The following is a 24,442-nucleotide window of genomic DNA, read 5'->3' as shown; positions in this document are numbered from 1 at the left end:
CCCGGGAGTTCATGATGCCGATCATGGTCTCCAACTCCTCAAGTGACACAGAGTCAAATGCTGGGAAAGGACTAAACAACAACAAATGGACTGTGTGTCTTTTCATTAAAAGATTACTGCATTCCGTCTGCTTTTTAATGAATCAATGAAAGAATCATCCACTCAGTGACAAGCATATGTAGTAGGACCTCCTTGCTCCTTTAGGACATTCACAGCAAATTTCCTTCCAGACAATGATGAGTTAGCATCTATGATCTCCCATTCAGTTCCATCTTTTGAAACCATCTCCATAGAGAGGCATTTGACTGAGCCTGCTGAGATGATTGAGGCAAAGATTGTGGTAGAGCAGGATTCACGTTCATTTCTACAGAGAACTCCTCCTCACTTGTTTCTAGCATAAAATCATCATCTGAATCAGAAACACAACTTTCTGAGTCAACATCTGAATTTTTTAGAAAGGACAAAACCTTTTCCCTAAGCTGGGTTTACACACTGCAACATCTCAAACGACATCGCTGTAACGTCACCGGTTTTGTGACGCAATAGCGATGTTGTTTGCGATGTTGCAGTGTGTGAAACTTATCAGCGACCCGGCCCCTGCTGTGAAGTTGTAATCCTTACAAATCGTTCAGGACCATTCCTAGGTCCTTTGTTTCCCGCTGTGCAGCATGAAGTTTCAGTGTGTGAAGACTTTGCAGAGACTTTGTTAGCAACTTCCCTTTCAAAAGGCTGCTTATCAACGTCCCCAACAACCAGCTAAGTCGCTCTGCAGGTCCGGATCGCTGTTGAGTTGTTGGCCAGGTTTGCCTGTTTGACAGCTCACCAGCGACTTAGCAGAGACTTAGGGAGGTCGCTGTTACGTCACAAAACCGGTGACGTTACAGCGATGTCCTTTGCGATGTTGCAGTGTGTAAACCCAGCTCTAGAGATACAAAGTTGATGAGACATGATTGAAGATGTCTGTCAAGGCCAGATTGCAAAATCTAAATGTTAGCTGAACACAATGAGAGCTAACAAAGACAAGTTTAGACCTTCCACAACAAGTGTGAACATGCCCTGCTTTTTGGAACATCATACGTTGACATTCAAAGGAGAAATATCACTGGGGTCAATTGACCCCTCCTGCTGTTCTAAGTATATTAATCCCTTAACGATCGCCGATAGGCCTTTTAATGGCAGCAGTTAAGAGGTCTTTTTCCTCAGCAATGCTTTTTAGAGGATCTCAGGAATAAGGGTATAGCGTCCCCCTGCGTCGGAAAACCTAAGGGGTTTCAGCTACCAAGGTACTCAAGACCCTGGAGATCACGATCCGAGTCGTTTCTACCGCTGCAAAGTCACGTGATCACCATCATATACCATATAATGGTGATCATGTTAAAGTAAATGCAGCATCGTTAAAAAAATATTTTTTCTCCCATCTGCCATGATCAAACATGAGAATGTCCCCCCCAAATCCGCTTTTCCCCGCTGTGGCCAAAGTCCCCCCCCCGGCCCCCTCATCCTGATCATCTAAAATGGCGAGTGGATGAGTTGTCAGATAGGAAAGAAAAGTCCTTCCCAGATCACCCCTGTAGTCCCAGTTACCCGCCCCCTGCCCCGGTACCTTCATCTAGTAGTAGATCTCTGCAGTGTGAAAAATAAATTGGTGACAGAGGGAATATCCCTGATGAAGAAGGTGCGTTGAGCCTTTGAAATGCGTTGGAACGTTTTTTGCCCCCCACAGGCTTCCGTAGCCTGCTTCGAGTTTGTGATATCATACGCTTGCTTCACGCGCGCTGTCAGGTAACCAGGGAAGCCAACGGCCGGGGCTCCTGGATACCTGTGTCAGCCTCTGCTACACGCCACGCACTTTACCTGTTAGGAGAAACACCTCTTGAAACCTGTACTGCAGGCTATCCACACCCCCTGCAGCAGCTGTCCGCCTCACGTTGAGCACTTTCTAGTACGGTCATCCACGTGGTTCAGCCCTGAGCCATTCTAACCTTCTGCAGCATGCAACAGACCTCAAGTTAGCTGCAATCATCCAGCAACATATCAGGCACTGGTGCATCCTCCAGGCAAGTTCCTTGTACTTTTTCATATTGTTTTCACTTCAGGTCTATCAGCTCTAGTGGAGATTACCTCCACCGCTTAGTGTATACTTTGGGTACACACTGTCGGTTTCCACTAGTGAGTGCTACAGAATTTGAATTTGATAGAATAATCTCTCGTGGTATATGGACTACATGCGGTTCCATTTTATTTCGGTTTATTTCTAGACTATTGTATATGTTGGCAACATTCTAGTATACAAGCCTCAGCATTATAGTCTACCTGCATCTGAGCGCTGGTGTTTTTTATATTTTATTATGAAAGAGGGAATATGTTGGGGAGTGTTTTTTCAAAATATTTTTTTTTTGTTGTCTGTTTTTTTTATTACTGACTGGGTAAGTAATGTTGGCTTGGTATCTGATAGGCACCTCAACATTACTTACCCCATGGCTATTTTTAGGCCGGGAAGGACCAAACATTGCCCTTCCTACCCAGAGAATACCAGACTCCAGCTGTCTGCTTCACTTTGGCTGGACCCCACGTTTGTTTAATAATTATTATTTATTTATAAATAAATAATTTAAAAACCAGCTTGCACGCTCTATGTTTTGGATTACCAGCAAAGGTAAAGATGCCAGCTGCAGGCTGTAGCTGTCTGCTTTACCCTAGCTGGCTATCAAAAATAAGGGGGAACCCAAGTCGTTTTTTAAAATTATTTATTTTTTGCCTAAACACTTTTTAGTGCCATATGAAAGGTACTAGGGGTGCCAGCTTAGAATATGTAGAGGAGGTGGGACATGATATGTATTTGACCTCTATCTATACATCTACCATGGCTTTGTAGGCTGCGTGCCCACGATCAGGGTTTGAAGCATTGGACACAGTGTTTTTGCTGCCTCCAAAAGCGCTGCATTGTATAGTAGAAACACAGTGGATGAGATTTATAGAAATCCCATGCCCACTGTGCTTTTTTCTGCAGCGTAAATTGACATGCCACGTCGCTTCCTGAGATGCAGCATGTCCATTTATGCTGGGAAGACACGAGTGTTCTCCATAGGAAGAATAGAGCTAAAGTCCACAGAGGCCCAAGCCCTGATCATGAATTTTCCCATGTACAACACTCACATCTCTGCAGGAGGGCTGACACTGCATCCTAGACACATGAACACATAGGCTAAAAGTGAGAAATGTGGTGCTAAAGCAACATTTTTGTGGAACAAAAAAGAAAAATTTCAACATAATAACCTACTGTTAGCAAATTCTGTGACGTACCTGTGGGTTCAAAATGATCCCATTACCCTTGAATATAATGCTTGAGGGGGCCTAATTTCCAAAATGGGGTCACAAGTATAGGGTTATCTGCTGTATAGGTACCTTAGGGGCCCTGCAAATACGACATGGTCTTTGCAATTTCTTTCAACCCTTCCAAAATTTAAATATTCCTCTTTCCATTCTGAGCCTTCCTTTTTTCCAAACAGAACTTTTTTTTTTTTTTTTTTATCACAAATGGGGTATCGCCGTTCTCAGAAGAAATTGGGTAACAAACTGTGGGGTCCACTTCTTGGTGTTACCACTTTGGCGCTAAAGCAACATTGTTGTGAAAAAAGAAAGAAAAAATTTCAATATGACGACCTAAGGTTATCAGATTCTGTGAAGTACCTATGGGTTCAAAATGCTCACCATATAAAATCCCCCATGGGGTATAGTTTCAAAAATAAGGTCACTTGTGGAAGATTTCTGTTGTTTAGGTACCTTAGGGGTCCTACAAATACAAAATGGTGCCCGCAATCTTTTTCAGCAAATTTGTGTTCCAAAATTCCAATATTGCTCCTTCCGTTCCGAGCACTCCCATTGTCCAAGCAGAGGTTTCTGACCACATGTGGGGTATCGGCACTCTCAGAAGAAACTGGGTAACAAATTTTGGGGTCCATGTTGTTGTGTTAATTCTTCTCAAAGTGAATATATTGGGGCTAGAGCAACATTTTTAGGTAAAATGTTAATATTTTTGGGATTTTTTCTTTCCACATCGCTTTAGTTCCTGTGAAGCAGCTGAAGGGTTAAACTTCTTGGATGTGGTTTTGAGTACTTTGAGGGGTGCAGCTTTTAGAATGGTGTCACTTTTGGGCATTTTCTGTCATATAGGCCTCTCAAAGTAACTTCAAATGTGATGTGGTCCATAAAAAATAGTTTTGTAAATTTTGTTGAAAAAATGAGAAATTGCTGATGAACTTTGAACCCTTCTAATTTCCTAACCCCCCCCCCCCAAAAAAAATGTTTCAAAAATTGCGCTGATGTAAAGTAGACATAGGAAATGTTATTTAACTATTTTATGTTACAGAACTCTCTGGTTTAAGGTCATAAAAATTCAAAGTTTGAAAATTGCAAATTTTTAACATTTTAATTTTTTTTTTTTAAAAACACTAGAAGTATCATACTAAATTTACCACTATCATGAAGTACAATATGTCATGAAAAAATAATCTTAGAATCATTGGGATCTGTTGAAGAGCTCCACAGTTATTAACTCAAAGTGATACTGGTCAGATTGCTAAAATGTGGCCTGGTCATTAAGGTCAAAAATGTGTTTCGTCCTTAAGGGGTTAAAAGAAATGTGATGAAGAAAATAAATATTTTGTAGATTACAATTCATAATGTAAAGAGAACAAAAAAAAAAAAAAAATAGTGGGGGTCATTATAACCCCTTCTGTAGTTTCAGGGAACCTGCTAGGGTTCAAACCTGTTTTTTTAGCTCTTGTTCAGTTTCTTTTATTCTGGTTTTTGATGTTGTCATGTTTAAACTATCCTTCTACCTGAAGATTTTATTTCTGTACTGAACTTCCTGGTATTAATACACCCTCTGACAGCTTGTTCCACTGGCCAGCAACTAGTCTATACCCCAACCAATGGGCCAATATGAAGTATTAGAAGGGTAAAGACCAGGGCAACCTGTGAGATCTGGTAGATAGGATGGATAGTCCCAAGTCCGTCTGTGGAAGCCCTACTAAAGAGGTTGTCCACTACTTTTACAGTGATTGCCTATCCTTAGGATATTTCATCAATGTCTGATTGGCCGGGGTCCGACAACCTGCACCCTCGTTGGTCCACTGTTTCTGGTCCCGGTGGTGCCAGCAGGCAGCCGGAAATGCTCAGTTCTGGCGCTGCTAAGTCTTCTGATAGTGGCTGTGACCGAGTACTGCACATCTGCCTCCCATGCTAATCAATGCAAGGCAGATGTGCAGTACCCAGCCGCGGCTGCTATCAAAAGACGAATCAGCGGTGACATCGCCGACACTAGGGAAAAGTTCTATAGGACCTGGAGCGAATGGATACTGTTCAGGGATTCACCAGACTTTCATACACTGTTTTAATAAGGTAGATCTCAGGGGAACCCCCCCTCCCCCTCCCACCCCTGACCTTCCTTTCCCTATATTTCTTTCCCAGTTTTCCTACTACGGTTCTCTCAGGCTCCAACTTTTCTCTACTTTAACTTGCTTTAACTTATATTTACTTTTCTTGATTTAGGTTCCTCACCTTCCCCTCCCCCCCGTTTTTTTTTGTTTTTTTTTTAACCTTTTCTCTTCTATACCTTCTCTCTCTCTTGTATCCTTATACACTTAATGTTCATAATATTTACTTCTAGTTCTCTAAATAAGAATAACAAGGAATATAACAATATTGATAAATTTTAATTTGGATCTGATTACAATATTATAATCAGGAGCAGAGTAAATACTTTGTTTGTTCTTTCTTACTCTATATACGGTAATTTCTGCTCCCGAGATTGCCTTTACTAGTAATGGCGACTTGAGCGTTGCCACAATTTTTGAATATTTGAGTATGAGTATTTGTTTTGCAGTAATGGAGAGATTGATTATTAACACGTGTGGCGCCCCTGACCTGGTCAGGCACCACTGAGTACTGCACCCATGCTGGGACAGTGCTTCCAGGTAATTCCAAAGGCCAGAAAGGGGTGTATACACACAGACACATAGCAACCAGGTCTCCCACACCTTTAGAGGGGACCCTTGGGTAGTCTCCAGAGGGGGCTAGCTTTCAAATCTCAGCAAGGGGTGTAGTGGAGGGGCTGGAAGCTAAGATGCAGAGGCTGTAAGGAAAGTAGGAGGAGTGAGCCAGTCTGGGGGTGGAGTGCGGCAGTTGCTGGGAGACGCAGGCATACGGACACCCTAGGAAGACCCTGCACGTGTAGTAGCCGTTAGCGGGGGAGAACAGTTACCAGAGAGTCAGTCAGAAAGACACCTGAAGAGAGGCAGTCGAGTACGGGGACTGCTGGTGACTAGGCACGCACAGGGAACAGGTCCCTAGAGTAGATGTCCATTTATCGATCTGCTAAACCTGCCGGTGAGGGGACTGGAGGTACCTCGCCAACCATCTAGAGTCCGAGCCTCAGCAGCAACAGGGGGCCCTATAAGGAGACAGAGCCAGAAGCCATCTCACCTGGTCCACGCTACCGGCAAACGGGCCAAAAAGGGGAGAAAAGGCTGCAGCGACTTCCCTGGATAGACCCCACGTTACTCCAGGTCAGGGGTTATCCGAACAAAGAAGTGCTAGGAAGGCGAGTTAATGGTTACCCTCACATCGGCCTGAAGGAGTTCCTGGTTCCACTTGGTTTACCTCAGCATCGCCCAGGTAAAACAAGTTGAAAGACTTTCTGGACTGAGACTGAGTTATTCTGGAACCTGTTGTTCCACACACCCGAGCCCCTGGGGCCAGCCTCACTCACGGGACGCCACACCATCAGACTGCAGACTCCATCAGCTCCAGATGCTCGTTAAATCTGCAGTGGCGGTCACCCATACCCCTAACCGCAAACCGTGACTGGCGTCATGACTCCCATGTAAATAAACCTGTAAATGCACAGGGGTTGTGACTGGCACAACCCGATCAGGTGAGTGTATTCATTCCTCTACTCTTCTAACCGACAAACCGGGTAAGACCCTATTTGCGCCTTTCTTTCCCTACCTACAGTTCCATGTAAATAAACCTGACATACCTGTAGCCAGAAATACCAAAAAGTGGAGACCCTGTGGCGTCCCTGAAGGTGGAGTGGTGTCTCTGGGCCGACCGCTGCAGGTGGGCTCCACACATGGTTCAGAAGATATGATGATAATTGATAATTGATGTGTTCCATATATGATTCTGGATATCTGCTTATTGCTCTATTCAAATGATTTTGTCTTTGCCTTTATTTCTGTTATTTTGTTTAATAATTTCAATAAAAATAGATTGAACATAAAAGACGAATCAGTGGAACTGAGTATTTCCGGCTTCCTGCTGCTGTTGCCAAGACCGAGAACAGCTGATCTGCGGGGGTGCGGGTATCGGACCCCGGCTGATGAGACATTGATGACAAATCCTAAGGATAGGCAATCAATGTAAAAGTAGTGGACAACCCCTTTAAGACCTGCCCCTGTGACAACCCCTTAACACTATCAAAATATGTATTTATTATCCAATAAATGTAGTAATTTTATTACAAACCATCTCCTTGACGTTTGGTTGTGCCCTCTTATTCTCACAACATAAACCAGATTCAATCCCTACCCCATTAAGTTAGCATGGTAGTTTATTATCACTATTAAGATACTGAAGAGGGCAGACAATGCAAGGCATCCCAAAATATTGTCGCACTGAAACACATTTGGAAAGAGAAATAGTCCAAAATTTCTCCTTAACACTGAAAATCTTATAACAGGAAACATTTGATGTTGGTGATTGCTGCTTTAGGTGAATACATACAAGAGCTCATCTTGTTTTTCTCGCTGCACTGTGAATGGTCAGACAATGAGCCAGTAAAAGACCTTAACAGTACAACTGTTTGAGAGCTGCAATTATTTTAGTGACTTTTTAAATTACTTAAAGGGTATATATGGAGATGGGGTGGGACAGGCGACATCATGCTAATTGACAGCCGACTCTCTGCTACCTAACTGGGGGAACAAGGTGTCAATCAGCTTGATGTCGCCTGTGCCACCCATTCTGCAGGACAGAGTGGAAAAAAAACTGCTGCTGTGTTGATGAAGCCACTGTAGCTGACAAGAGTGGTCTGTGACTGCTCTGTGCCAATGGAGAACGGCTCAGGGCACAACAGGCAGATAGATACCAACCACCTGCCTGCTGGTGCTTAGGCACTTTTTTTATACCCTTTTTAAAATGAAAAGTATAGTCTATATTGTAGTAATTGCAGTCCAAAATTAATTTATTCCATTTTTATATCTACCTTGGCATTATCAAGAGTGTAATTGTATTTGGTTATATGCTGGTGCTATCCATTCACAAGAACCTGCACCGGCACCCGTACATTTATTTATTTTTGGTAGGAATGGCTTGTAAGTTTAGTTTTTTGCGGAGTACTTTTGGAGGTAACTACCTGCTTCTATTTTTGACGGAGCACTCTCCCCCCATACGACCAAGACTGTTTTCAACAACGTCCCACAAATGGACATAACTGTACATCCAGACTGCAGATGCTTTCCCTCAATTTGGCATAGAGTTACATGTCAGGGATGGCACAAGCACAGGAGTTATGCCCGTGTCGCTTACAGCAAGACCTGGCTGTCATACACAGCTGAGCTCCTGCTGCACTTACTGGGGCCAGACCAAGCTCCAATGCCAGCACTGAAAACCCTCAGATGCTGTTGTCAATAGTAACAGCAACATATGAGGAGTTAGAGAGAGACTGCTCATAAGCACGACTGAAGCCTGATGGCAGGGTGCTGATGGGTTGCTATGGTAACCGGAGGCTTTACAATGGCCTCCATGTCTGCCATAACCCTCAGCCTTTCAAATCCCGCTGAAGGGGCCTAACAGCCTATCAAAGGATCGCTTATTAAAATCCCCTGGAACTAGTAAACAAAAAATATTTTGAAATGATAAAAAAGTGTAAAAATAAAAAGAACCCCAAATTATATCATATTATATTATTATTATTATTATTATTATTTTCGTGGAAAAAACAACCTCCAGCAAAAATGACACATATTTGATATGATCGCATTCGTAGTGACCCATGTAATAAAACTATATTTTTTTCATCCATACAGTGAACGTCATTAAGAAAAAAATATATGAAAAAGTATTCCATAATTGCGGTTTGTTTATCTAAGCTAAAAAAAAAAAAAAGTGATCAAAAAGTCATGCATGGTCCAAAAAAGTACCAATAATACTACAATTTGTCACACAAAAAAATGAGCATTTATGCAATTCTGTAGGCAGAAAAATAAAAAGGTTAGGCCTCTTACAATACGACAACCAAAAATGCAATATTTTTAAATTCTTTTTCTTTTTAAAAACAGTAACACATAAAAAAGGTAAAAATTGGGTATCATTAGAATCATATCAATTGGCAGAATATCGTTAACATGTTAATTATATTGCATGGTAAACTCTGTAAAAAATAAAATGTAAAAACAATTTCAAATTTAATGTTTTTTAAATTTTTTACATTTGTAGGCACCAAAAATTGTTCAAGTAAAGAATACAGCTTGTCTGACAAATATAAGCCCTCATGTAGCTCTATCTATGGAATAATAAAAATGCTATGTGCATCAAAGTATGGACACCAAAAAAATGTAAGGTATATATTTTTTTAACATGCCATTTTTTAGCAAAATTGACAAAATGTGAAAAAAACATAAATTTGGTATTATCATGATTGCATCAACTCACAGAATAAGGATAACCATTACTCCTAACAGTGAATGATGTTTAAAAATAGATAATATCTTGAATTGGTGAGTTTTTGTTAATTTTGCCTCCCACAGAGAGGAAGTGATCAAAATGCATCTACCACAAAATGGCACCAATGAATACTACGACTTGTCACAAAAATAGCCCTTTTCCAGCTCCATTTTGGCCCTTTTCCAGCTCCATTAATGGAAAATTGTTAAACTTTTATGGCTTGCAGTATGTGGTGACCCAAAATACATTTTATTTTTCAGAGTGTATTTATTGTATAAAAATAATGATAAAAAAATACAAAAACATAGAAATTTGGTAAGGCCATATTCATAGTGACCAACAGAAGAAAGTGGACACTTTTTTTGTACAGTTTGATAAATAGAAGAAGCTTTAAAATTCAAAAAACTGTTACAGTTCTGCTGTGCGGAGCATTTTGAACACGTGATGCTCTGCCACGCGCTCCTCATCTGCTGAACATTCACTTACATGTTTCCTTTATGCAGAGCATTTTGCATTTGGAAATGCTCTGCTATGTATCTTGTGCACTTGCAGATAGGTTGGATTTCAGTACCAGGTTTCACACTGGTTCAGGGAGATGCTTACACAGATGCTCCTCATTCCTGGTAATTGCTCGGACTTCATTACTAGGCATGCTCTGCCTGAACTTCGCCAATCGTATTTCCTGTTTGCTCAGTTGTGTTTTTTGCTCCTGTTGTGTAAGTGTTCTGATCTTGGCTTCTCGACCCAGACTGTTATTGACTTCACACTGCCCGCTCCCTGCCTTTGTCTTTACCTCCTGGCTTCTGACCTCGGACCATTTCCTGACCACATCTCTGTTTTCTCCTTGAATCGTACATGTACTCTCCTGGTATACTGACCCTCCGTCTGTGACTTGACTGCGGTTTTGCTTACTCCCTGTATCCTGTTGTGTCCTCCTGTTATCTGACCCCGGCTTGTCCAACTACCCTTTCATCCATACTGCTCGTAGTGGTGTCTGCATCGCAAAAACAGTGCTCTTTTTATTTCTTCCTATAAAGAGTTAAAACTTCCTTGAAATTGCAAAAAAAAAAGTGTAATTCTGATTTGTACAGCTGACATGTGTGCCTTGCAGTCATGAGTGGATCCGCGTTCCACCTGTGCATGTTAAGCCCTTAATTGGCGCTGTCAAAATGTGACAGGGCCATTTAATTAGCAGTACCGGTAAAGCTTTACTCACTGGCCGCCATCGGAACTCTCGTGACGTGATCACATGGAGCCGATAGTTGCCATGGTAGCCCAAGGTCATGTGATGACTCCTATAGCTATCATGACTCCCTTCCTGTTTCACCTGGCCGAGTGCTGTGTGAGACAGGAGATGAGTATATCTGCTGGTCCCAGCTGTGTAGCTGTGATCAACAGAAATGCACAAACGATCAGACTGCTGATCCTTATAGCCCCCTAGGGGACTAGTAAAATAAAAAAAAAGTCAAAAAAATAAAAAAAAGTTGAAATCACCCCCATTCACCCCATTGAAAATTAAAGGGTTAAAAAAATTAAAAATATACACACATTTGATATCACCACATTCAGAAATGCCCATCAATCAAAATATAAAATCATTTAATCTGATTGGTAAATGGCACAGTGGCAAAAAAATTGCAAATGACAAAATTACGTTTTTAGGTCACCACAAATTTTGCACAAAATGCAATAAGAGGTGATCAAAATGTAGCATCTGCATAAAAATGGTACAGTTAAAAATGTCAGCTCGAGGCGCAAAAAATAAGTTATCAGTAAGCCACAGATCCCGAAAAATAAGAACGTTACAAATCACGGAAAATGGTGCAAAAAGTGCGCAACTTTCTTTGGACAAACTTCTGATTTTTTTTTAACCCTGTAGATAAAAGTAAACCAAAACATGAACTCGTACTGGCCTGAGGCATCACACCAGACATCAATTTTACTATATAGGAAATACCGTAAATAAAATATCTCAAAAACAATCGTGCAATTGCCCTTTTTTTTGCAAGTTTTCTGAATTTGGATTTTTTTGCCGTTTTCCAGTACACTATATGGTAAAACTCATGCATTCATTTGAAAGTATAACGCGTTCCGCAAAAAACTAGTCCTCACATGGCAAGATTGACGGAAAAATAAAAAAAAGTTACGTCTCTCAGAAGAAGGGGAGTGAAAAAAAAATAACAGAAAACGGAAAATCGGCTAGGGGTGAAGGGGTTAAAGGCTTATGATGGCTAATTAAATCAGCCGTTATCTGCCGAGTCTGCATCAAAGTCAGAGACATGACATATGAATTATATGTGCAGTACAGACCAAAAGTTTGGACACACCTTCTCATTCAAAGAGTTTTCTTTATTTTCAAGACTCTGAAAATTGTAGATTCACATTGAAGGCATCAAAACTATGAATTAAAACATGTGGAATGAAATACTTAAAGTGTTAAACAATTGAAACGATGGATCTGTTGTTTTGTCGCAACGACGAACCTGGTGGATTTGAAAAGACTGAAGTGTGAAAGTAGTCTAACAAACTACCCAATTCACATTTACATAAAATAATAGATATACAGTACAGACCAAAAGTTTGGACACACCTTCTCATTCAAAGAGTTTTCTTTATTTTCATGACTCTGGTAATTGTAGATTCACATTGAAGGTATCAAAACTATGAATTAACACATGTGGAATCAAATGCTTAAAAAAAAGTGTGAAACAACTGAAAATATGTCTTATATTCTAGGTTCCTCAAAGTAGCCACCTTTTGCTTTCATTACTACTTTGCACACTCTTGGCATTCTCTTGATGAGCTTCAAGAGGTAGTCACCGGAAATGGTCTTCCAACAGTCTTGAAGGAGTTCCCAGAGATGCTTGGCACTTGTTGGCCCTTTTGCATTCACTCTGCGGTCCAGCTCACCCCAAACCATCTCGATTGGGTTCAGGTCTGGTGACTGTGGAGACCAGGTCATCTGGTGTAGCACCTCATCACTCTCCTTCTTAGTCAAATATCCCTTACACAGCCTGGAGGTGTGTTTGGGCTCATTGTCCTGTTGAAAAATAAATGATGGTCCAACTAAACGCAAACCGGATGGAATAGCATGGCTCTACAAGATGCTGTGGTAGGCATGCTGGTTCTGTATGCCTTCAATTTTGAATAAATCCCCAACAGTGTCCCCTCCAAAGTACCATCACACCTCCTCCTCCATGCTTCACGGTGGAAACCAGCCATGTAGAGTTTATCCGTTCACCTTTTCTACAAAGACACAGTGGTTGGATCCAAAGATCTCAAATTTGGACTCATCAGACCAAAGCACAGATTTCCACTGGTCTAATGTCCATTCCTTGTGTTCTTTAGCCCAAACAAGTCTCTTCTGCTTGTTGCCTGTCCTTAGCAGTGGTTTCCTACCAGCTATTTTACCATGAAGGCCTGCTGCACAGAGTCTCCGCTTAACAGTTGTTCTAGAGATGAGAAGGTGTGTCCAAACTTTTGGTCTGTACTGTATGTCATATGTTGTAAAGGTGTGATGGAACAAAAAAGTGCTTTTTCATTTGCAGTTGATCAGTGGACATGTTTATGCCAACCATTGGTCAGGAATGGACGATCATAGAAATGTCCATCCGCCTGCCCAGTGTAAAGTGTCCTAGTACAAGATGGTTTTTACAATAGTTAAACAAATACTTAGAAAGCAACAACAGTTTTCCCATGTGATTTTATATATGCATAAATATAAGGAGCAAATAATGCATTAGCATGTGTAACAAATGATTGTGTGTGTAAAATACCTAAAAGTTTAGGAAAGGTGTATGGAAAGACACTGCAACCGTGGCATGTAGTGTATTAATGGGATCTGTACCGCAGCTAGATCTTGGCTCATTATGCCGGAGTGAATAACAGGCTGCCCTATTGTTGCTGTAATAATACCTGAGCCTTCAAGCTGGGGCTTTGAGGTAAAGCGACAGCATTAAGGCTCTAATTCAAATAAGGTAAGGATTTCCTCCTAATTTGACAGACTACAATACACGGAACCAGAAGTCTAGAAGCCATGTACAGACTGTATCAACATGCTGTTAAAAAGATACATGACTACTTTAAGCTAAAGTAAGCACCCATAAGATGTGATAGCTGGATTAATAAATATATATCTAGAAATATACAAGGTTCAGCACTGCTGGCAGTGGGAAGAATTAAGTGTTATTTTATCATTTTATATGACTCTACTGCCTTAAACAAACTACAAAAGCAGAAGGCAGGATTTAGGACAGAATGAGAGCTTAGTACACTGATCTTAAACATCTGGATAGGATGTGACCTGAATGTCTGCGCTTAATCTCTTCCATGTGCCATGGATAACAATACATGGTATACTGCAACACACCACAACTGTGATTCTTGCAGTTTGCCATTCAACAACTTTGTTATGACCACTCATAAATGAGAAAAAGGCTAACTCCTCCTCAGCTGTGCTGGCTTTAGGGACACCACTCTCTCTTGGTGTCTCTGCTTCTTTTCGGACCACTCCTTCAGTGCATCATTTGCTGACTCGCCTTTCTTTCCTCTGAACATTACTGTCTAAGTTCCTCAGTGTTCAGTCCCAGGTCCCGTCTTCTTCCCTCTAGATAACTTGATCCAGTAGGGGTTATTGGCAGATTTAACTTTCAGCACCGTCTCCATGCTGGTGGCACCAAATTATACACATCTTCTCCTAACTTCACCCTTACTATAAGACATTATTGACTGAATGCTGTCTTTAACACCATGTCCCCTCTATCTGGAACTAAATCTTTCCAAAACCTAAATTTCTGTTTCCATTCTAGACTAACCTACCTAAACATGATATATCCATTTCTGCATGTAGTACAACCATAACAAATACACAGCATGTCCACTGTCTTTTGGTTATATGTGACTCAGATCTTCCTTCACTCACTATAGACTGTCGCATGAATGCTCCTCTCACCTGCACCCAAAATAATCTCCACAATCCTCCCTTTTCTTTCTACGAGGGGCTGCTAATAAGTCTTTGGCTTTACCAAGAGAGAAATGAGATAGGATGATGAAACTTGTCATTTATTCCACATACTCTCCAAAAGGAAGGATTTCGATTGTGCCTCAAACCAGGCATCCGCAGCAGCCATGGCATCAGAAATGGTGTGAAATTTGTTACTCTTGACATGTTATTTCAGGTTTGGAAACAGATGAAAGTCAGGGAACTAGATCTGGTTAATAAGGTGGGTGGTTAACTAGCTGGAAGCCCAGCTCTACCAGTTTTGACGTTGTCGCTTGTGCAGTGTGAGCAGAGACGTTGTCTTGCAGGAACATGATTTCTTTGGACAGCTTGCCGCACCTTTTGGCCTTCAGAGCTGCCTTCAATTGGTCCAAAGTTCAATGTAATACCTTGCATTGATGGTGGAACCCTTTTGTAGTCCACTAGCAGCATACCCTCCTTATCCCAGAACACAGATGCCATCACACTAGTGGCTGATTTTTGCACCCTGAACTCCTTTGGACGAGGAGAATCACTGTGCCTCCACTCTTGACTGGTCATTGTTTTCAGGGTCATACAAATAAATCCAGGTCTCATCCATAGTGACCAGTCGATCCAGGAAGTTCTTATCAGTCCGGAAACGCTACAAATTGACCAGGAAGTTTTCACTCGCATGCTTCTCTGATCTGTTGTCAAACATTTGGGGACCCACTTTGCAGATAGCCTCATGTCCAAATGTTCATGGATAATGATACAAACACGTTCACGGGACATCCCCATGATGTCTGCTATTGCTTTAGCTGAAATTCGTCGATTCTCCATTATGAGGTTGTGCTCAGGAACAACAACCACTTTCGGTCATCCAGGACGTTCCTCATCATTGGTGCTGAAGTGGCTCATTTTAAATTTGTCAACCCAGTTCTTAACTGTGGAATATGAAGGCCATTGATCCCCCAATGCCTGCGACATATCACCATGAATATTCTTCTCAGACTTTCCTTGCAGAAAGAAGAATTTTATCACTCCTTTGCTCTCAGTTGCTGTGAATATCGCATTAGACTCCGCCATTTTGTTTTCCCACGTGCATAGAACACTGTTGCTATAAGCAACAAACAGAAAATTTTGAAAACATATTAGACACATAAGCCTTTCATGTGATGTAACAATCTGTCACGCTGTACTCTAATATGTACAATAGCAGTACAGCGCAGTAATGTGGGACTGAGAGGATTCCTGAAACTATCTGAGAAGGTAGTTAGCTGGTAAACCACTAGGGGGCGTAAAAGTGGAGGAAACGTATGAGCAGGGAATTCCCTAGCAGAGGTAATACTAGTCAAGCCCACCAGATGGCAGTAGAATCGTCAGAAAGCCGTGTCACAACATGAGGTCTTGTAAGTACACAAGGGCAAAGTCTAAACGTAGTCAGAGGGAAGCAAATAGTCAGTAGCCGGGAAATCAGAGCCTAGAAGCGAGGGGGAGTGGGAAGACAAGACAGAATTAAGGTAAACAAATAAGGAACGAACAGGGAGACAGCGGGAGAGACACTGATGGAAACAGACAACAGAGGAGGTTAACAGGTCAGGTGAACACGGAGGTCAGGAGGGGGCAGGGCAGACAACAGGTCCCTCAAGAGCAGAACACAGCAGAGCCAGAAGTATCACTGGCGAAGTCCAAGAGAAACAGTGCCCTAATAAAGCAGCCTGACCTCCAGAACGAGGCAGAAAGGATTAACCCCTAACGTGACATGCATCAGAAGTGAAAGCAAAAAAAAGGCTCAGCTCCAGCTGAGCCAGGAGTCAATCATGACACAATCATTACCATAGAAACAAAAAAAGATCACAAAGCCAAAGACTTATCAGCAGCCCCTCATATTACTTTCCATTGTAACTGCCAAACATTTTAGAGTGGGTTTACACTAGTCGATGGTTTCCATTAAAAGACCCCTGATTGGCTAAGTGTTTGCCGATCAATGGTCATTTGATCAGAAAAGACTGCACCTTCCATGCTCAGACTTATAGGTAATAGATTGTTCTCAGCAGCACGTCCTGATGCGCTGACGAGAGAAATAGTTTTTAGGGATCGCTCATATTAGACATGTGCTATCCAATATGCTTTATCAGGTACCACTCAGATCAATGTTATTCAATGGGGCAGTGTTGATGACCAATTTTTTTTTCCCTGACAGAATCTGTCTGTGAAAAAAATTGCAGCATGATGTGACATCACTCCGAAATTGCATGTGTGAGGAAAAAAATCAGATGCCATTTTGGGGTAGATACATTTTTTTGATCACCTCTTATTACATTTTATTGGAATGTTGTGGTGACCAAAAAAATGTGAGACTGGCATTTTGAAATGTAGTTTTGTTACGCCATTTAATGATCTGATAAATTTATTTTATATTTTGACAGCTCAGAAATTTCTGAACTTAGTGATACCAAATGTGTATTTTTTTTAATTGCTTAATTTTCAAAGAGGGTCATGTGAACTTGTGCTTTGTTTTTTTTCATAAATTGTTAAAAAAAAATTATTCCACTTTTTATTGTATTTACAAGACCCCTTAAAAGGACTTGAAACAGATATAGTTTGATAGCTTTTGCTGTACAGATCAGTGCATCAGCACTGTCCTGTACAGCACAAATAATGATCTATTCACAGGAAGAGCATCACAATGGACACAGGGGTCATCAGCTGATCTCCGGCTGTCATTACAATCCATCAGTGCCCTGTATCATGTCACAGGTGCACAGATAGGAGTGGGGAGTAGCGAACCTCCCTGCCAGGGAGTGTTAAATCATTTTACTAACTGACTAGAAGGACCTGTGTTGATGTCATATCCATGTGACCAGAAGAGGCGGGGCCTCAGCCAACATAGCTGATAGCAGGAAGCAACATTATTTTTCTGTTGGCTGATGCCCCTCCCCTTCTGGTCACATGGGTATGACATCACAGGTCCTTCTAGTCAGTTAGAAAAATGATTCAATAATAGAATTAGCATAAATAACAGGGGGAGAAGTGACAGGCAAGGAGGAGAAAACTATGAATACCCACCCCAGCTATCAGCTGATCGGCAGCTGCGGTCATTCAAAAAGCTGATAATTTTGCTTGTGTCTCAAAGCTATACATCCTAGCTGAGAACTAAAAATATGTATAGAATCAGCCTGATAGTGCCAGTATAGCACTGGCTTTAGGCTATATATGAAAATCCTGGTGATTGTTGGGCTTTAACTACCCTCTTATCTCCTTCCTCATTTCTCTTATGACCATACAAGGATCACATCCTCCATAGTAAGAACCTCCCAATCCTTCCATCCAGACTCTTCTTGTGCTACACCAGCTCTCTGGAATGCACTACCACAGACAATTCCCAGTGCCTACAATTTTAAGAATGCCTTACAAACACATCTTTTTAGACAACACTCTATGTACTCAATAGCATTACATATCTATAAATACACGTTAGGTGATGACCTGCTGAGGCTAATGAGTATGAAATAGAAATTTTCTAAAATATAAATTATGTGATTTACCAAGGAACTAGACAGGTGTTATGTGGAGATTGATTCAGCAATATGTTTTATAAGTAACATTTTAAGATGCACCAGTACCCTATTAATTACTGATAATTGCCCCACTTAGTTTTCTGTTGCATTTGTTCCATAGTCATTCATTCTGCATGACCAAATTTGCAACTTGAATGGACATGTGGAGAAGAAATGTCACAAAATTGAGAGCAGTTGGTTACTTTAGTGAAGCCAATGTGACATTTTCTTCATTCAACAATCTATGCACCACAAAAGGAAAACCTAGATTCCAATGTCAGTAAGGGTAACAAAGTATATACAGTATGTTGATTTATATATCAATATCTAACAATAAAGTGTTAAATCTTGAGATTATATTTTGACATAGAAACAAATATCCAACCTTTTGTACTAAGACCCTCATATACGTAGATGCGTATAGCGTTTTACAATATTGTTAACAGTGCCATGCTTTAACATTCAAAGAATCTGAAAATAATGACGAGTGTAGTAGGTACCATACAATATCTTATGTAAAGGTTTCTCTAAACATGCCATCATACATACGTTCCAAAAAATATTGCCAAAAGATATACTTTACAAAACTATATTCAACACATAACTGCACAACTCGCTGTTCTGGCTTCTTTACCATTTGTGGCTGGCACCTAAAAAAACACAAACCACATGGGGTAGACAAAGAGGGGAGGAGAGTAGCTCAATCCTATACTTATTTAGCCACTAATGTAATTTTGGACTCAAAGTCTTACTATTTTTGTTCTGCTATACATGAAGGCGATATGCATATCTTTTGGGCTTTAATGTAGTTAAATCGGTAAGATATCTAAACCTGAAACTGCCTAAATGGCTAAGCATGCTCATATTAAAAGAAATTACATAAAAGATCCATGAAACTTGGATTCTTACCTCTGATAGGAAAGTCTGTGCAGATTTCTGAGCTCCTACATGTAGTAAATATTCATACACATATAAAGCTAATCTGTTAAAGAAAGAAAAAACAAAAAACATTACCATCAGTGGAATAAAAGAAGACATATTTAAATGGATTAATCACTACGTAAATTAAGATTTTATATGAAAGAATAAACTATACAACTGTCATGGAAAGTAGAATGAAAGTTTAACTATTGACTGCAGTAAATCTAGAATGATGATATACACTGCTCAGTTAGGGATATTTTGCTTTCGAATCAAATTTATGTAAGGCGTAGAAAGTTCACGCCACAGTGATATTTAATCATGAATATAGGGCATTTAAGGATAAGCATGCAATGATGATTTCCTCATCTCATACAATTTATTGAAACAAAAGCCACCAACAGTGGTAGTTATCTCCCCCAAAAATATCAATGTCTCAATAACATATCATGTGGCCTTGAGTATCAATTTCAACTTGACGACTTCTCTACTGCACTTCTTCTAATGCTATTCACAAGTGGAGTTATGGTCTGCTGAGGCATGGCATCCCACACTTCTTGAAGGGTGGCCCTCAGGTGATTTAGGTTCTGGGGTACAGAGTTACAAGCCTCTACATGGCAACTTAGCTAATCCCATAGGTTTTCTATGGGATTCAGATCTGGAGAAAGTGCAGGCCAGTTCATTTGAGGTACAGCAGTATTTAGCAGCCGTTCCTTAATGATGGGACGTCGATGAGCTGGAGAATTGAAATTAGGCCTGTGTTGTTCATTCAGAGGCATAATGACTGGATTAATGATGTTATTCAAGTAATAGCGGTTTGTCACTGTACCATTCACAATGTGTGGAGCAGTTCTGTATTGACTAGACACACCTGCCCACACACCACCATCAAAGGCTCATGTGGTGACTATAGTGGCTGATGCATAGCACTCTCCTTGATGCCTCCAACATTGTTGGTAGCCATCATTTCTGCTCACTGTGAACAGACTTTCATCAATGAACAGTACTATGGCCCACTGGTCCCTTGACCACCAAGACTATGTCTGTGCCTGATGGTGCATTCACATACCCTTGCAGGTTGTCTAGTTGGCAGAACACACTGATGTAAATGCATTTGATTGTTCTGATGTGACATGGGTGCCTCTCACAAACACTATTTGCCCAAAGGGCAACAAGAGGTACCCTAACTAAAGACCTAATCAAATAAACTTTATTAAATTATATAATTGGACAAAGATTAAAAATGGCAGGTGGGAGGTCAATTCCGTATTAGATGAGTGCGGCCGCGGACCGACACTGCTCTGGATAAAGCCTAACGCCTCAGCCCCCTGATGAAGCCAGTCATGGTGAAACATGTCGGGGAGGCTATTAGCTGTTAGGTAGTTTTTAACAAGCAGTGTAGGTGATAGCCAGGCATACTACGTTAGGTCTTTAGTTAGGGTACCTCTTGTTGCCCTTTGGGCAAATAGTGTTTGTATAATTACCCCTACGCTGACCGGGTGTGGCAATCAGAGGTTAGTGTTTATGAGTGCCTCTCACCTCCCTTAAATGTGCCTGGAGTTGCGTGGCATTTATCATCTGGTTCCGAAGGGTATTGCATATAATGAAGCATCATCACTGTGGGGTGAAACCAAAAGATGTCCATTTCTTTGCCATTCTGTGACTTTTCCAGTCTCTATCTCTGTTACAACTTGCTACATTAAGTTCATGGGCCACTCCTTTCTGAGAACATCTTTGGAAGCCTCGTAATGGCGATTTACTGTTGATTAATTAAAAATTAAGTGTTGTCTTATGGCCGCTTTACACGCTGCGACATCGCTAAAGCGATCTCGTTGGGGTCACAGAATTTGTGACGCACATCCGGCCGCTTTAGCGATGTCTTTGTGTGTGACACCTATGAGCGATTTTGAATCGTTGCAAAAACGTTCAAAATCGCTCATCGGTGACATGCCCCCCCTCTTCCCAATTATCGTTGCTGCTGCAGTAACTATGGTGTTTGTAGTTCCTGTGGCAGCACACATCGCTATGTGTGATGCCGCTGGAATGACAAACATCTCCTTACATGTGTCCACCGGAAAAGGAGGAAAGAAGGAGGAGGGCGGCATGTTCCAGCCGCTCATTTCTGCCCCTCCTTTTCTATTGGGCGGCGGTTCAGTGATGCTGCTGTGACGCTGAACGAACCGCCCCCTTAGAAAGGAGGCGGTTTGACGGTCACAGCGACGTCGCAGAGCAGGTATGTGCGTGTGACGCTGCCGGAGCGATAATCTTCGCTATGGCAGCGAGCACCACATATCGTGCCACCGACGAGGCCGGTGCTATCGCACGTGACATCGCTAGCCGATGCTAGCGATGTCGCAGCGTGTAAAGCGTCCTTTAGTCTCATGATGTCAAAATGTGAACAGCACGATGATGATGAGGACTGTTTTAAATATCAATTCTAAATGAACCCTGAAATTTATAGGGCAATTCATGGATCAAACACCTGTTGTGAATTTTGCCATTAAGCTCCTTGTTAGAGAACAGCAAAATGTGCAACAAGTACTGAAACATTAAATAGTTGGCAATGTACATTCAAAAGTTAAGAGAAGGTCACATTAGGTCACCTGTAAAGGTTAGAGTGCAATCTAGGATAATCCTGAAATTACACCAGAAAGCCAACTATCCCTAACTTTTTGTGAGTAGTGGATGTTGCAGAACAAGTATCTCATGAGGCTTATAAATTACTGACATTCCCAGAAAGCACTTTAGTCTGACAAACAGACTTATTCAACCAACAACTATGAGCTCTACCCCACTTCCTCCACATAAACATGCATTTCCAGCTGAACATATCTTCCAATAGAGAATAAAAGTTACAACTTCACACATCTAATGCCACTCATACTAGGGAAAGCAATTACATCAGAAGGATTAAATTCAAGCTTCAAAATCCAGTGCTTTGGGGGCACATGCCGACAACTCTTTGGCCTGTACCTGTGTGCATAAGTCAATGCCATTGAAGTTAGTGGCATTTGCCATGAAAATTTTAATGTTTTTGACCAACTTAAAGGATTGGGATTTTTCCAGTGAAAACAAATCATCACCAATTTTCTAAATAAATATATTTCTAAAGGTGCTATTGCAATGAATTTCTAACCAGATTTCTGTAACAACCCATCCAATACACAAAGGAAGAGGAATCAAACCATAGATGTCCATATATTTAGTGATATGTAATAATGAGAAATGACAGAGTGTAAAAAAAAGTAATCAACACGCTCACTGAAATGTAATACTTTGTACAGAAGCTTTAGTTGGTAATGACAGCTTCAGGAAGGCTCCTGTATGGAGAAACTAGTCACATGAATTGCTCAGGTGTGATTTTGGTCCAATCCAGTCCATTCTTCTACACAAAGTCCTGAAAGTTCCAGTGGCTCCTTCTCTGAACTCTGAGCTTTAACTCCTTCCATAGATTTTCTATTGGTTTCAGGTCAAGTGACTGGCCGTGTCATTCTAGCCGATTTATATTCTTTCCCTGACACCAACTGAGAGTTTCCTTGGCTATGTGTTTGGGATCATTGTATTGGTGTAATGTCCACCTTCATTTCATCTTCATTATCCTGGTAGATGGAAGATTTTTTTCAATAATGTCTTGGTAAATTTGTCCATTCATCCCTTCTTCAATTATATGAAGATTGCCAGTGCCATATGCTGAAAATCAGTAACATACTATGATGTTCCCACTTCCAAACTTCACTGTTGGTATGGTGCTTTGGGGGTGCCTTTTGGCCTCCAAAAATGGTGTGGAATTTGGTATCCAAATCGTTCAATTTTGGCTTTATCTGACCACACTATATTCTCCCAGTATTTCACAGGCTGTCTAAATGTTTCCAAGCAAACTGTAACCCCACTGCGATTTTCTGTTTTTCAGTTTCATTTTTTCCTCTCGTTCAGAGAGCCATAACGTTTTTATTTTTCTGTCAATATTGTCATATGAGGGCTTATTTTTTGAGGGAAGATTTTTACTTTTGAATGAAATTATGAGTTTTACTATATAGTGTACTAGAAAATGGGAAAAATATCCAATTTCAGTGAAATTGAAAAAAGTGCAATTGCACGATTGTTTTGGGAATCTCTTATACAGTGTTCACTATATGGGTCAAAAAAAACAGAAGTTTGTCCAAAAAAATAAAGTAGCGCTTTTGTTACCATTTTCTGAGACTCATAGCTTTCTCATTTTTTGCATCTGGGGCTCAGTGACTGCTTAATTTTTTGGCATCTTGAGCTGATGTTTTTAATGGTACCATTTTTGTGGAGAGGCTACTTTTTGATCGCCTGTTTTTGCATTTTTGATAAAAAAAATTGCGGCAACCAAAAATCGTAATTTTAGCATTTGGAATTTTTTTTCTCGCCACGCCGTGTACCAATTAGATTTATATTTAAAAATATCAGGCATTTTTAAACATGGTAATACCAAATATGTGCATATTTTTATATTTTTTTAACCATTTTATTTTCAATGGAGGGTGATTTGAACTTAGTTTTTTTATTTTTTATACAGTATTTTTCAAAACTTTTATTTTTACATGATTTATATATTTTACTGGTCCCCTTAGGGAACTTTATCACTGCGCACTCCGATCCCTTGTTCATTTTTGCTGATCAGAGCAGCATCGCAGCATCATCTGATCAGCAGAAATGCAGCATTCCTGTGAGTGTTGGCGCTCTGTTGGCTCTCACAGGAAGTTAGTCATGGTAGCATCAGGGATCATCAGCTGACCCCATACTACCATGTAAACACATTGGTTATCACGGGGGTGCCGATGGCCATGAGGAACAGCATGATCTCATCCGTGGCCATTTAAATCGCACTGTTAGTATTTAACAGCACAATCTAAAGAGTTAACAAGTGCAGGCAGATTTCTAATCCAACTGTGCCTGTTAGCTGATCAGATCAGCAGAAATATGCAGGGATTACAGCTGGCTCGCCGCCAGAATCCGCAGTAACCGGGGGGAGGCAACCAATGACATACCAATACGCCATTGGTCTTAAAGGGGTTAAATGTATTTGAACATGCTTTTTGTTCAGCAATGGTGTCTTGCATGGTGAGCATGCATACAAGCCATGGAGGTTGTGTGCAGAACTTATTATTTTCTTTGAGACAATTGTACCTGCTGATTCCAGGTCTATATGTAGCTTTCCACGAGTGGTCCTTGGCTCTTGGAAAACTCTTCTGATAATTTTCATTCCTCTGTCTGAAATCTTGCAGCAAGCACTTGGTTATGGACAGTT

General features: G+C 40.9%; 1 protein-coding gene across 1 annotated transcript in view; it reads right to left on the bottom strand.

Moving 5' to 3' along the window:
- SSBP4 (single stranded DNA binding protein 4) overlaps nucleotides 1-24,442 on the bottom strand; it is a 634,733-nt gene that overhangs the window by 494,599 nt on the left and 115,692 nt on the right. Inside the window, exon 2 of the mRNA XM_075352595.1 lies at nucleotides 19,159-19,231. Coding sequence (XP_075208710.1) covers nucleotides 19,159-19,231 — 73 coding nt within the window. The remainder of the gene's footprint in view (nucleotides 1-19,158; nucleotides 19,232-24,442) is intronic.

The sequence above is a fragment of the Anomaloglossus baeobatrachus genome, chromosome 1 (genome assembly GCF_048569485.1).
Source record: "Anomaloglossus baeobatrachus isolate aAnoBae1 chromosome 1, aAnoBae1.hap1, whole genome shotgun sequence".
NCBI classification, from domain to species: Eukaryota; Metazoa; Chordata; class Amphibia; order Anura; family Aromobatidae; genus Anomaloglossus; species Anomaloglossus baeobatrachus.
Note: the sequence above shows the minus strand (reverse complement) of the source record. Positions and strands in the feature narration are given on the sequence as shown.